At 38.0% G+C, this 15,547-nt stretch overlaps 1 protein-coding gene across 2 annotated transcripts in view; it reads right to left on the reverse strand.

Moving 5' to 3' along the window:
* ITGB8 (integrin subunit beta 8) overlaps positions 1-15,547 on the reverse strand; it is an 80,171-nt gene that overhangs the window by 17,511 nt on the left and 47,113 nt on the right. For both annotated transcript variants that reach the window (XM_066354199.1, XM_066354200.1), the window contains exons 7-9: positions 6,850-6,945; positions 4,210-4,299; positions 63-197 (exon numbers count right to left, since the gene is read on the reverse strand). In XM_066354199.1, coding sequence (XP_066210296.1) covers positions 63-197; positions 4,210-4,299; positions 6,850-6,945 — 321 coding nt within the window. The remainder of the gene's footprint in view (positions 1-62; positions 198-4,209; positions 4,300-6,849; positions 6,946-15,547) is intronic.

The raw sequence follows: 15,547 nt of genomic DNA on the forward strand, positions 1-15,547 counted from the left end.
TGCGAGAAAGCATGCCAAACCACTTAGTGTATTTGCAGTGGGGAAAACGCGCATAGACGTACTTCATCGCTGCTTGTCACGTTTCTGCATCCTTCCGTGCCTGGCTTTGTGGTCCCATCTGGACAGATGGCAGTAATGTTTAAATAGATGCCTTTTACCTGGTTTTCCACTTGAACTTTCACTTCTGAAATAAGTTTCTGCAGAGACATCATTTTTTAATTTTGTACTATAGCAGTATCAAATGTAAGCAACTAAACAGAATCAGTTTTATTAAATCATTCTAGATTTAACTAAAAGATTGTCTCTATAAAAGGGTGAATAAAAACAGCATTACCACATAATGACCCAATCATATTTGAAATACCCAAGAAATACTGAAGGATTAGACTATCTGAATTTAATTGCCCTTAATTTATGTATTTCCATATGTTTCTTGCATTTTGATCACTTCAAAGATAAATCTCACTCAGCCTGTGTTCCAAAGATAATCATTTTAATCCAATAATATTTATATTCTGTGATAAAATTTAAATAAAACATTGAGAACACATATATCATCAAAGAGGGTAAATCTCGACAGCTTAAAATCTGAAACTTGCTTCTGACACATACAGCTGATAAAGAAACATTTCAGTTTCAAATACTTCAGACTATCACAAAATGTCTTATTGATACAGACTCAAAAGAAAATTTTGCGGAGGCCATTTCTATACCATAGGCCTAAGTTCTCCATGAATGGCCTAGGATTTTTGCCAAATTTCTGGGCTTGCTCGTGTCAGTCAGATCTGTCCCACTTCTTAATACTGAAATAGAGCCCCTTACTGAACAGAAAACCTTTTACTCATTTATGCAATCTTTCAAAAACCATCTATGTATTGCCTATCCTGTATCAAGCACACACAACATTTTTCCAGTACAATCTCTGAGTTCCCAAAATTTTAGCTACATTAAATATAGATGGTAGATCTGTGTGTATTTCATTTCATAAAACTAATAGTTTACCACATGCAAAATTTCTTAACAGATACTAGTGAACACAAGGAAGGGAAAAGATGACATATGTCATTAAGGAAAGAGAGTATAAAAAAAGTTATGTTTCAATAGCTTCTAAATCTTTGAGTCATTTTTCTTCAGTTGTTTGATCAATAAAGAGATGTGTGCTACCTTTTAATTAATCATGGAATTATGGTAGTAAGTCTTTAAAACAAGATACTTCCTAAAATTAATAAATTTTACTTGGATTAGGTAAGACTGTGTCAGAAGGAAATTCTTAATATTCTGAGCGCTCTCAGTTTGTCCTTCTGAAATTCTGCTTCTCTAAAAACTTTGAGCTAATTATGCCAGTGTTTTCAAGCAGGGTGTGAAGACAAGTATCTAAAATGCTGACAGTTTTAGCATTTAGAAATTAAGCTCCTGGCACAATCTTAAGCTTCCTTTAATATCTAAAGGGTACAGAGGCAGAATGGAAATTTTTATAATGTATAATTTTTAAAATTCAGTATAGTTTATTTTTTCCTTTCTTAATTTCAGCTAAATCGCTACTGTTATTAGTTATGATTTTTATATAATTTTAATTCTAATGGCATAATGATGTAAAAGATAAAAAATAAAACATAGTCACATTCACCATGTACTAAATTTGTATGTACTTCCATAAAATCTGTAAAAAGAAAGTGTAAAAAAAATGAACAGCTAGAATACAAATATTTCTATTCTTTTACGTCAGTGAATTGTGAATTGTTTCTGTTGGACTGTGACGACAAAATGAAATTTCAGAAGAACTTTGAAAATGTAGACATATATAAAACAATAACAGAATCCCAAATGAAGGAGATTAGTTAGCCAGAGTAAGTTTTTTGTTGAATTTACTAGTATTTTTCCATTGTTTAAGGTTAATCAGAACTAATTAGTTAAGGTATTACATACCTAGCCCAGGCAAATAAGGAACATAAAGCCAAATGCTACTGTTTCCGTTTCCATTGGTGCAGTCTGGCTCATGGGCAAGTTTATCAATTTAAAATTTTTGTTTGAGGTAATAAAGGTGTTCAAACTATAAAAATTAGGGTGGTTTCTAATACTGTGATCTCCTTGCTTATTTTGATTCTTCCTGGGAACACACTATGGAAAGGAATGATTTCCTTTGATAAGAGCTCCCCCCGTCCTAATGCTGTTTTGTAACAGGTAAAACGAAATATAATTAAAGATGCAGTTCCTTATTCCATTCAACTATTTTCAGACATTGAACACTATTTTGGGCAAAAAAAAAAAAACCCAAAATGATACAAAATAAACATACAAGATTTATTTTCCTTTAAAAGAAATCTCACAAGATTTTCTTTTTTAAAAAAGGGAAGTTTAAACAAGTTCATTTTCTATTCTGTGTGTATTTTCTGCCTTTCCCTTTTGTACCCGAGTTGAAGGCAGATGTTACGAGGAGAAAATAAGAAGAGAAGCCTGAGATTTCTCATGATGCTCGGGCTATTACTTCTGCTCTTTAACTCTGCTGTGTCAGAAAGGAAATCAGAATTTGGGGACATAAGACTTTATTAGTGGTCCATAAACTCAAGGTAGAATAAAGCACCTCTTTGGAAATTATGTGAAATTTAAAAAACAAACAAAACAACAACAACAAAAAAACAGTATCAACTGGGGCATCGAGTTAAGGTAGACCTGGGTTCTGTCCCTTCTTCTGCTTGTTACTTGTTTGACCTTGGGTTAATTTGCTTAGCTTCTTTGGGTTTCTACAGGCACACAAAGCGAATACTAACCCCTACAGGTCAGTTGTGCAGATTAAAGGAAGTCATGTATGGAACATAACTGGTTCTTAGTGGAATTAAAGTAGCAGTCACTATTACAACCACATCCTAGCAGAGAATTCTTTCCAGGAATGACCTAGGTTTAAAGAGCAGATGTGTCTTTAAGTCTTGGCATTTGGCATCCACTCTTCACAGATTAGAAATGGAATGCAACTGTCAATAAAATAGTATATCTCTTAAGGTGATTATTTTAATAAAATTAGTTTTTGCCTGACCAGGCGGTGGCGCAGTGGATAGAGCGTTGGACTGGGATACGGAAGACCCAGGTTCGAGACCCCGAGGTTGCCAGCTTGAGCACGGGCTCATCTGGCTTGAGCAAAAAGCTCACCAGCTTGGTCTCAAGGTCACTGGCTCGAGCAAGGGGTTACTCAGTCTGCTGAAGGCCCCCGGTCAAGGCACATATGAGAATGCAATCAATGAACAATTAAGGTGTCACAACAAAAAACTGATGATTGATGCTTCTCATCTCTCTCTGTTCCTGTCTGTCTGTCCCTATCTATCCCTCTATCTGACTCTGACTCTCTCTCTGTCCCTGAAAAAAACAAACAAACAAAAAAACAACTAGTTTTATAAAACTGCTACAATAACTGATTGAACAGTCATGTGATTGATCCAGGAAACCGTAATAGAACTCTCTTAGCAATCTCTATATCCCAGATAGTTCATTCTACCTGACAGGCTGCCGCTTTAAACAACAGTATGGGTTTCTTACTTTATCTTCCTGACATAGGAAATTGTGAAATTTCTTGGTGATAAAGTATACTCTATAGCAGGGGTCGGGAACCTTTATGGCTGAGAGAGCCATGAATGCCACATATTTTAAAATATAATTCCATGAGAGCCATACAACGACCCGTGTACGTTATGCATTATCCAATAAAAATTTGGTGTTGTCCCGGAGGACAGCTGTGATTGGCTCCAGCTACCCGCAACCATGAACATGAGCGATAGAAAATGAATGGATTGTAATACATGAGAATGTTTTATATTTTTAACATTATTATTTTTTTATTAAAGATTTGTTTGTGAGCCAGATGCAGCCATCAAAAAAGCCACATCTGGCTCGCGAGCCATAGGTTCCCAACCCCAGCTCTATAGCCACAATTTGATGCCTCACTGAGTATTTTATTTGGAAGGAAATGTAGCTTGCCTGATTTCCAGCCTGGGTTTGCTGTCAATGAGACACAGTGAGGCTCAGAAGGTCAGAGGGACTTTCTCCCAAGGTTCCATGGCTAGTTCGTGGCAGAGCCAGGGCTAAATTAGGTTCTTAATTGCAAATGGAGTGTTCTTTCCACCACTCCTTTCAAGATGATAGGGCACTAGTTTGTACCCTGCCACAGAAATTGGGGTGGAAAGTTCATTTTAAAATGACGTGGAGCCATTATGTACATACCTGATAGGCTTCTACTACCAAATTATTGAGGTTTGCAGCTTTTGATTCTATTTCACTAGCAATGGTGCCAGGCAGAAGGGGTAGAAGGTCCTAGAAAACATACCAATAACATTTATTAACGACAATCATATGCAAGGGTTTAGCAAGCAACAAATAGTAAAAATTCTTGTAGTTACCAGTGGAATGTGACATCAACTGAATCAAGAGATATAGAAAAAAATAGAAATATAAGCAACCAACTACAGCAGCCGAACCAACCACACCTGAAATGGTAGTGTGTATGTGTATGTGCAAGGTTGTGTGTGCATGCACAAATTACATGCTGCCCTAAAAACCCGATCAAAGTACAGGCCAGCATTTCCCAAAGTATCTGCCATGGAACACAGTCACAAATGATTTTAAACACGAAAGGGTTTTAAGGGTAAATAAGTCTGCCAAGTTCTACACGTGGTGTCTTCCACGCAGAGACTCAAAATATACACTTGCAAATTAAAGGTTCAGAGAAGCCTGCAATCCAGAAACAATTTAGCATTATTTAGTGTAGCATCTCCCAACATTTCTTTAATTACAGAACTCTTTTCTCATGTAACATATGTAAACATTTTGCAGAGTGACTGTCCCATGGAATGAACTTTATTACATTTTGGCCCAAACTGGAAGAAAAAAATCATAGTCACAAGTGGAAGCCTCATGGAGCAGGAGTTCCTGATGGATGTTTTTAATTACGGATAATCATGGAGAAGACTAGGTATTCCTGGTGGCACAAAGGAGAGAAAAAGCCTGGTGAACAGTGTTTGAGCCAGAAGCTTGGCCAGAGGGACAAGTGTGAGGTAAAGAGCAGTGGAGTGAGTCCAGAGAGCTAAGCAGGGGCCAGATGGTCTCTTCTGCCACATTAAACACTCGATCCTTTCTATCAGAGGGAACTCCAGGACATTTTACTGTAGGGAGCACTCTGGCACATTTGTGATTTCAGTAAATCCCCCTTAGCCAGGTGGATGATGGGTTTGGGAGATGTGTTAAGAGGCAGTTACAGCTCAGACGGAGTGATGGGTGAAAATGTCCCTGGGCAGCAGAGCCTGTTGGGTGTTCAGAACCTGCTGATTCTTACTTTGCGTATTATTCAATGAATAATAAGCTGACTGGGTTTATGGTTTATCAGTCAGTGGATTTTTTCTTTATTTTTTTAACAGAGCAGCGAGAAACTGCTAGAGTCAGGAACACTATCAATAAATAATAACTAGCAGAATAGGTGTTAGGGAAGCTCGTAGAGAGAACACCAGCTTTGGGGCGAATGGAAATGGGTTCAAGTATTTGTTGAAGACAAATGAAAATGGAGTTTCTCTGAAGTGTTAAAAAATCAGTGAAAAAGGGCGTCAGGAGTAACGAAGAGCAAAGATGACAAAGGACAGACAGAAGATCCAGGAACAGACAGTTGGGGTATCACAGCATCATGGACATGAAGATAAAAAGAGTTTCTCGGAAGAAAGACCCCCAGACTGCAGAAAGAAGGTCAGAGCAGGGTCACAGGAGAATAGCTCTCTGTTGGTGGAGGAGGAGGATGGTCCCATGGTGCTGCCAGAGCGACAGAGCTGCCAAGTGTCTGTTGTGCTGCGGGTCACCCCTCGTCTGAAGGATGCTGCACAAAACAAGGTTAACATTAGGTAGGAAGGCTGTGACTGGTCAGCCACGTTCCTGGTTCCTCTCGTTCCTTTATTGGATGACCTTGACCAAGTGCCGGTGCTCTTGACAAGCTGATGTTCCCCACCCTACTCTATTATAAGGAGATGCCCCTGGACTAGGATATAAGCAGGGCTCTGGATGTCTAAGGTGCAGCTGGAGCGTGAACTACATTTTTGCCAGAGAGAAGTCCTTTCCATTATTGTCACTGTCAGTGCCACGCGGAGTAGCAGTGCCCACATGTGGTTCTAGGTCAGGCGTGGCCAACAGTTTTTGCCCCCGGGCCAGATTAGAAAGAAAACTTTTTTCACAGTCCAGATGAAATAGTAAAATTAAAAAATGTTAAATACAAAAATCATTTGTTTAAGTAAACATTTTATTATGTAATTTGTTTATGAATAAATGTAAGTAATTTAGTACAACAAATTAACAAAAAAACTAATGTGATGTGTTGAGGCGCTTTGCATCACCTAGTATTTTTTTAATATCTGGCTCTATACTTATAGTAGCTATTCTTAACACAGCCTCCAAATGTAAATCGTTCAATGTTGATCTTGTACTTTTATTTAGATTCATTAAAGAAAAAGTTTGTTCACAAATATATATAAGTTGAGCTAAAGATTACTGAAGATATCATAGTTTATGTATAACGATTTAACAGTACCACTTATTTCATTTCCACTGCATCGTGCGGAGAATATTAAAAATTTTATCGCGGGCCGCATAAACTCATTACACGGGCCGGTATGTTGGCCATGCCTGTTCTAGGTGCTACAGATGATAGTTACATTTAAACACTAACATAAGACACTGTGTAGTATACTTTAGTTAATACAGCATTACTCAGTTTAGATTGTACAAAGGACAATAACTCTAGAATTCTTACTTGGGCTTCTAAGAAGTATTCTAGTTTCAATTGCCAAAGCAGACATTTTAATTTTTATATTTTGGAAATGAACATACCTTATACCAATGAAATGGTTTTCCTTGAACTGCAAAGATGACATTAATGTTGTTGTCTATTAACTTTTCTGAGAGTTGGCCTAGCGTGGGATGTTCCTGTAAATGGATAATGAAATAAAGGAGTGAAATTTAGAAGCTTGGTCACACACATAACCACATTTTTTATGTGGAGAAAACCACATGACTGACATAAAAATGTGTTTTGTTGGGAAAGGTCATAGTGTTACTAGAGAAATTTACATTTTTAAAAAAATAAGGCTAACTTCAATATATTAAGGATATTTTATAGACAAAAGCTCCATTAAAAACATATAGCTTAGAAAAACGAAAAGGACTGAATTCAACAGTACAAAGAGGGTTTGCACCTTTTTAGGTTAACTTTGGGGTCAAAGTGATATAACAAAGATAATTTGATACTCAGAGCTACATTAGTGACAGTCACATTCTGAGGAGAAAATCAGTAAAAAGAGTTGAAATGCAAATATGTGCATATACATACACATGTATACACACACATTATATATATCTACCGGATGAAGACTGTCCATTTCTATCACAAGTTTTGACACATAAGCACATGTTTATTTGGCGCATGTGTGCCTCTCTATTTTTATCACTTAATGTATACATACTGACGTAGCAAATTAACTAAAACAAAGTTGATTCACGTTAGTCTTATGTGTGAAGCGATAGTGTACCCATGGCTACTGATAAAGTTCATTTACGCCACTGTAATTTTTACGAATTTCAACAAGGAAGAAATGCTACAGAAGCATGTCTGTCGCATCCACCATATTCCCCGGACTTAGCACCTCCAACTATCACTTGTTTTTGTCCTTACAAACTTTTTGAAGGGCAAAAAATTCAAAAATGAAGAAGATATCAAACAAGCACTGGTTCAATTTTTCGCATCAAAAGATAAAACATTTTTCAAAAGTGGGATATACAAATTGCCCTCACGCTGGCAAGAAATCATTAATAATAGTGGCAATTATATTATTTAATAAAGTTTATTGACGGTAAGAAAAATTTGTATTTTGTTTTATTCCAAAAACGGACAGAACTTTCTGGTAGACCATGTGTGTGTGTGTGTGTGTGTACATATATATATATGTAAAGTATATATATATACATATACATATATATATATATATACAAACTCTGGTTAATAACAAAACCCTGTACTCAGATCCCAAGTTGTCACTTTATGATAAAAATCTCTCTCAGGTCCATCCATCTAACATGTGAGTGGTGTCTGCTCCCCATGACTGCTGGAAGGTGGGAAAGATAACCCCAGCAGGTGACTAATTTAGTGCAGTTCTTGCATAGAGTAGGCACTCAAAACTACTATCAATTATCATGGTTTTTACTTCCCACGGCTTATTTAAGGTGCACATTTCAGATCTTTCAACTTATTATTATTCTATTTAACCTTTTGGCCATATATATTATAAATCTGTTTTACTTTAATAAACAAAACTTACGTAGAGCCAACTGTGACATTCTTTGTGGAAGTGAGAAAGCTTGGGCAAGTAGAAGGGGAATAGAATTTGGTAAGTATAGGAAATCTGACAACTTGGAAATTGCTCTATCTGAAGTCATAGAGGTAGAGATTGTACTTGGTATTTTTTCTTGCTATAAATGCTCTTCTACAAATTAAACTAACAATTTCAAATAGTGAGTTCATACTAGACACTTCTCAGAGAGGTGACGTCACTTGACCTGCAGTGGTCCCCTCCTGTCCATCGGTGCCTGGTCATATTAGTTGAGGATCATGTGACTGAGCCTAATTAGTATCATGTGATTCAAGTTCAGATTACTCTGCAGTTTTCACTCCTCTTCCCACCCTCCAGTTTCTTAAGGGAAACTTTTGTTAAACCATCTTGGTTAATGTTTCTGTATTTTGGCAAATATGTGGACTTAATAAAAGAGCTAATTTTACGAGTTTTGCTTATAGTCCAAGTTCTGTGACCCACGTATTTAATTTACATACACAGCCATGAGATAGCCTTGTGCCTAAAAACACCAAAATGAACTGTTGCTATGAGCTGAATATTTGTGTCTCCTTCCCCAAATTGATATGTTGAAACCCTAACGCCCAAGGTGATGGTTTTAAGGGTGGGCCTTCGGGAGATGATAAGGTCATGAAGGTGCGGTTCTCGTGGATCAGTTCCCTTATAAAAGAGGGCCAGGGGGAAAAGCTCCCTCGCCCCTCCCAGCCTGTGAGGTTACAGCGAGAAGGTGTCATCTGTGAAACAGGAGGTGGGCTCTCCCCGGGCCCGGAATCTGCCAGTGCCTTGTTCTCAGGCTGCCCAACCTCCAGAACCTAAGGAATACATTTCATTTGTTTCTAAGCGACCCAGGTTGCGGTGTGTTCGTTATAGCAGCCCAAGTGGACTTAGATAATAACCATATCAATATGCTTTTATTTTCATATAACCTATAATTGCTGTGCTAGAAGTAACTCAAATTTTCATGAACTGCGTTTAAATGTGATATGAAACCAATTTATGAAGAGGTTTAAAAAGTATTAGCACATGAATTTCCATAAGAAAAATTTTACCCAGAGCAATTCTTAAAATATAATTTTAAAGTATTAGAAAAATAATCCCCCCAGTATAAAGTCTACCAGAAAAATTCTTATTCCTTGTTCCTAATAATATGTATACCCTTAAAATAGATTTGTGACAGTTTGTATGATGCTGGTAATTAAAGAGAATGAGTAAAAGAAGGATAGATCTATCTGTGTTGAGAGTATGTTTTAATGGCAACAAGTATTTTTGCTTTGACAAAAAATAATCACAATTTGCCAATCATTTCCCCTTCTCAATTTTTAAAACCATTCATATTTTAAGGAAAATCTAATCCATATGTTTTTAAGCAGCTTCTACTTAATTCTCATAAAAATCAATATTTAAAAGAACAGTCCAAGAAGTGAGCAGCTTTTAGAGCCTTCCTAATCTCTTTTCCCTTTCGAAACTGAAGTCACATTGACCAAAAGTACACCAAATTTCAATCTAGAAAGTTCTAGTTCGGTCAGAAGCTCATTTTCAAAAGGTCAATTGGATTTTTAAGCTTAAAAGAACACATTTTTATTAACCCTAGAAAGAAATCTGTTTTTTTTAAAAATTCCAACTACCTTGATGCAGATTTGTTAACATTACAAATGTTTAACAGATGTTTGGATAAACCACTGTTGACAGGAGAGCTGTCATGAATGGCCATTGTTGCAACCCCTTCCCCTTTCCTCCGTGAAGCACATTATCTTTTAAGTATTTTATCTTTTGTGTCTTGTACTGCACTAGCAGGAACACTCCCTCTCCGCCAGCTGTTCTGGTGACGTCACTGCTCCTCATCTCTAACTCCCCCGTTGCCTAACCCATTGCGTCCTGTTTCTCTAAACTGAAAATAATTAACAGAGATAACGGGCATTTCGGGCAGAAGGGAAAGCAATGTGCCGAGACAGCTGCCATGTAATTAAGGGCAAAAGGACTCCTTTCACGTTTTTCTTTGTTACTAACACCTTTGCTGTGGCTTGTGGGAAATAACTTTAAAATGTCAGAAGGGAAGAAGAGGTAAGAAAGATTCGCTGAAAGCAATTTTGGTTAAAGAGATAACTGTGTAGAGATGCCTGGGAGAATTTTAATACTGTGCATATGTAGTAGCAAAACAAAAAGTGTTTAAGATTTTTGAGATTCTCTTCATAAAAGAGATTCATAAAAACAAAGATGCTGTGGCCCTGGTGGGGTAGCTCAGTGGGTCAAGCATCGACACACAGTGCCAGAGGTCACATGTTTGACCCCTGTTCAGGGTAGGTGATAGAAGCAATCAATGAGTGCACAACTACATGGAATAACTAAATAAAATGAGTTGCTTCTCTCTCTCTGTCTCTCTTCCTTACTTACCCCTCTTTTCTCTCTTTCTTTTTCAAATCAGTGGAAAGCCTGACCTGTGGTGGCGCAGTGGGTAAAGCATTGATCTGGAATGCTGAGGTCGCTGGTTCAAAACCCTGTACTTGCCCGGTCAAGGCACATATGGGAGTTGATGCTTCCTGCTCCTCCCCCGTCTCTCTCTCTCTCTTTTCTGTCTCTCCTCTCTCAAAAGTGAATAAATAAAAATAAAAAAACCCTCAAATCAATAGAAAAAAGTTTTTAATTGTGTAAAATGATACATAATTTGAAGTAGTGAATATCATGATATGCCAAAAAAAACAACAGCAAACAACCGATATCTTATTTAAAATACCTGATTATCTGGGTTTTTCTTTTTACAGTTCACTTTTCAGAGTAAAGAAACAAATAACATGAAAGCAGTATTGTAACAGATTTATTTAGAGGTGAAGACTTCATGTGCTTTCAGTTTGTTTTCTATGGACAGGACTACTACTAGATCAAGGTTTGTCATCGGTGACATCTGGGCGCCAGGTACTGTCTTGTGGGCGGCGGCCTGTCCTGTATAGTGGGGGACAGTTCGCAATATCCCTGGTCTCTGTTTACTAGACCAGTACCTCCCACCTCCCCCAGTTGTAACAACCAGAATGTCTCTGGACATTGACATGTCCTCTGGGGGCAACACTGCTCCAGTTGAGAACTATCCCAAGAGCAGTGTCTCTGGAAACAGATAACTTGGGGTCTCAACTCCTGGCTCTGCAATTCCTAGCTATGTAATACCGGCCAGCTGTTTTAACCTCTCTGTGACCTGGTTTCTATAAGTACCAATTAAAATACCAATATCTTACTTCAAAGATATAGAACACATATTCCAAAAATTTATATGGAACCAAAAGAGAACACGAATAGCTCAGCAATCTTGAAAAGGAAGAATAAAGTGGGAGGTATCACACTTCCAGATATCAAGTTATACTACAAGGCCATTGTACTCAAAACAGCCTGGTACTGGCATAAGAACAGGCATATAGATCAATGGAACAGAACTGAGAACCCAGAAATAAACCCACACTTTTAGGGACAACTGATATTTGACAAAGGAGGTAAGAGCATACATTGGAATAAAGACAGCCTCTTCAACAAATGGTGTTGGGAAAATTGGACAGCTACCTGCAAAAAAATGAAACTAGACCACCAACTTATACCACTCACAAAAATAAACTCAAAATGGGTAAAAGACTTAAATGTAAGCCGTGAAACCATAAGCATCTTAGAAGAAAACATAGGCAGTAAGCTCTCTGACATCTCTCGCAGCAATATATTTACCAATTTATCTCCACGGGTAAGTGAAATAAAAGACAGGATAAACAAATGGGACTATATCAAACTAAAAAGCTTCTGCACAGCTAAAGACAATAAGAACAGAATAAAAAGACAAACTACACAATGGGAGAATATATTTGACAATACATCTGATAAGGGGTTAATAACCAAAATTTATAAAGAACTTGTAAAACTCAATATCAGGAAGACAAACAATCCAATCAAAAAATGGGCAAAAGAACTGAATAGACACTTCTCCAAAGAGGACATACAGATGGCCAATAGGCATATGAAAAAACTCTCAACATCACTAATCATTAGAGAAATGCAAATTAAAACCACAATGAGATATCACCTCATACCAGTCAGAATGGCTCTCATCAACAAAACAACACAGAATAAGTGCTGGCAAGGATGTGGAGAAAAGGGAACCCTCCTGCACTGCTGGTGGGAATGCAGACTGGTGCAGCCACTGTGGAAAACAGTATGGAGATTCCTCAAGAAATTAAAAATCGAACTGCCTTTTGACCCAGCTATACCATTTTTAGGAATATACCCCAAGAACACCATAGCACTGTTTGAAAAGAAGAAATGCAACCCCATGTTTGTGGCAGCATTGTTCACAATAGCGAAGATCTGGAAACAGTCCAAGTGTCCGTCAGTGGACGAGTGGATTAAAAAGCTTTGGTACATATATACAATGGTATACTATTCAGCCATAAGAATGATGACATCGGATCATTTACAACAACATGGATGGACCTTGATAACATTATACTGAGCGAAATAAGTAAATCAGAAAAAACTAAGAACTATATGATTCCATACATAGGTGGGACATAAAAATGAGACTCAGAGTCATGGACAAGAGTGTGGGGGTTACGGGGTCGGGGGGAGGAGAAGGAGGGGGTTGGGGGAGGGGAGGGGCACAAAGAAAATCAGTTAAAAGGTGACGGAAGACAGTTGGACTTTGGGTGATGGGAATGCAGCATAATCAAATGTCAAAATAACCTAGAGATGTTTTCTCTGAACATATGTACCCTGATTTATCAATGTCACCCCATTAAAATTAATTTAAAAAAATAATAAAATTAAAAATAAATAAAGATACACCGAAAGGTAGTTTATTATTTTATGCATTTAATACTTAAATAAGAAGAATAAAAGATACATAAAACTAAATTGTTATGAAAAAGTTTTAAAATATTAATGAAAAAATATTAAATACTACCTGACAATAAATAATAAAACTGTTATTTAAGGTATTTAAAAAAAATAGGTATAAGTACCAGTATCTACAGCTCAGAGTCACACTGGGGATTAAATGTGTTAATATGTGTAAAGGCTTTTACTTATCACTCTGTAATTACTAAGATTAGATTAGTGGTGAGTAGAAGCTCATGTCCTGATGTCACACTGCTTGGCATTTACCATAAGCAATACTATGTAGGCTGTGTGACCACACACAAATTCCTAATCCTTTCGGTGTTTCTATTTTGTTGCTTGTAAAATGGGAGTAATGACAGTCTCTACACCTCACTGGGTTGTTGGGTGGTGTTATGTAAATGTAAGGGACAAACATTACAGGACTGCCTAACAAAGGACCGCTTCCAATAAAAGACTGTTAATGAAGTACATTTGGATGCCATCACTAGGTGGCTAGATGCTGGGCTCTTGGCGATGCTTTGTTTGACCTGCCTGATTTATTTATGCGTCAGACCCGGATAGTTTGTGGCTCCTGCCCAACACAGCACCAATTGTAATCGTGATATCCTAGTTACTGAAGTGGGAGCCATTGACTAGGAGTTTTGGTAAGCTTTTCAATCCGTGAGAGGAGTAATAAAAAGTTTTGTGCTTAAATATAAACTGCAACATAATTTGATTGGAACGTTCTATTTCATAAATATTTTCACCCAGTTTTGTTTTCATTGTGTCACTTTGGCAAACCGTTATTCTTTCTCATGATCAGAGCCATTATAAGAGCAGTGCCAGTCTGAGCCTGGCCCCGGCCATTCTGTGTGCAACCTTGGCTTTCAACTTAATAGAAGAAAATAAACTAAATATTGTTTGCGGAGATCATTTCCTGGCTGTTCTACTGCTAGCATGAGAAGCATTCCAATTAGTTTTAGTCTGAAGTTGTTGAAGTCATTATTGTTCTCAGGGCATTTACAATTTAAAACAGAAAGTTCAGAGAGCAATAAGCTGATATCAAGCATTCTGTTAGCTTTAAAAGTTGTAACAGTATTTAAAAAAGAACCCAGCTGCACAAGGACTTAAACCTTTTTAGATGCATTCTGCCTGGGTGTCCATTCCCGTTCCTGTCCTGATTGTGCATATTCACGAAACCCACAAGCGCTAACACTGCAAATGGATCTTATCTCCTTAATTTTTTTTTTTTTTTTTTTTCATTTTTCTGAAGCTGGAAACGGGGAGAGACAGTCAGACAGACTCCCGCATGCGCCCGACCGGGATCCACCCAGCACGCCCACCATGGGGCGACGCTCTGCCCACCAGGGGGCGATGCTCTGCCCATCCTGGGCGTCGCCATATTGCGACCAGAGCCACTCTAGCGCCTGAGGCAGAGGCCACAGAGCCATCCCCAGCACCCGGGCCATCTTTGCTCCAATGGAGCCTTGGCTGTGGGAGGGGAAGAGAGAGACAGAGAGGAAGGAGGGGGGGGTGGAGAAGCAAATGGGCGCTTCTCCTGTGTGCCCTGGCCGGGAATCGAACCCAGGTCCTCCGCACGCTAGGCTGACGCTCTACCGCTGAGCCAACCTGCCAGGGCTTATCTCCTTAATTTTAACAGTTCTATTTTTATTCAGTGTGAAGCAGAGACAAATAAAGTAAGACTCATGAAATAAGATGAAAATTTTTATTATATGCTTTAGCTTGGCCATATTAATGCAGTATTACTGTTAATATTATTCTGAGACTAAACAAATATTAATATATCTCTTTTTTTCTCTTAAAATGATTGTTTTGGTTTAGATGGCTTCTCCACTTGACTTTAAATAACTAACATGCTGCTAAGCCTCAGTCTGTGACAAACAGGTAGCAGATTGGGGGTTTCTCTAGATAATTTTTTTATATTAGCTATAGGACTTGGTATTATGCAAAATTAGGAATACTGTATAAATTTAGGTTTAGGAAGTACATAATTTTCGAGTGTTTAAAACATTTAGGAAGAATATTCAGAGTTGAATATGCTTAAAGTATGTATTTTTTAAAATGACTTCTGACATACCTCCTTTCAGTGACATCAACATCACTTGCATCCACTAGTTTTCTGAAGAGCAGCCAGAACTGAGTTAGTATGGAAGGTGAGGCAGGCGGGGCCAGCCAGAGATCTGAGGATCAGGTCCCTTGAGCAAGTTATTTACTGTTCCTCACCAGTTTATTACTGCGGATGGGTATGATGATGCCTGCCGTGCTGAGCTGACGGGGAGACCCACTGAGCTAAGGCTTGTGAAGGGTCTGGCAGGTGACCT

Source organism: Saccopteryx leptura, chromosome 12 (genome assembly GCF_036850995.1).
Source record: "Saccopteryx leptura isolate mSacLep1 chromosome 12, mSacLep1_pri_phased_curated, whole genome shotgun sequence".
Classification (NCBI taxonomy): Eukaryota; Metazoa; Chordata; class Mammalia; order Chiroptera; family Emballonuridae; genus Saccopteryx; species Saccopteryx leptura.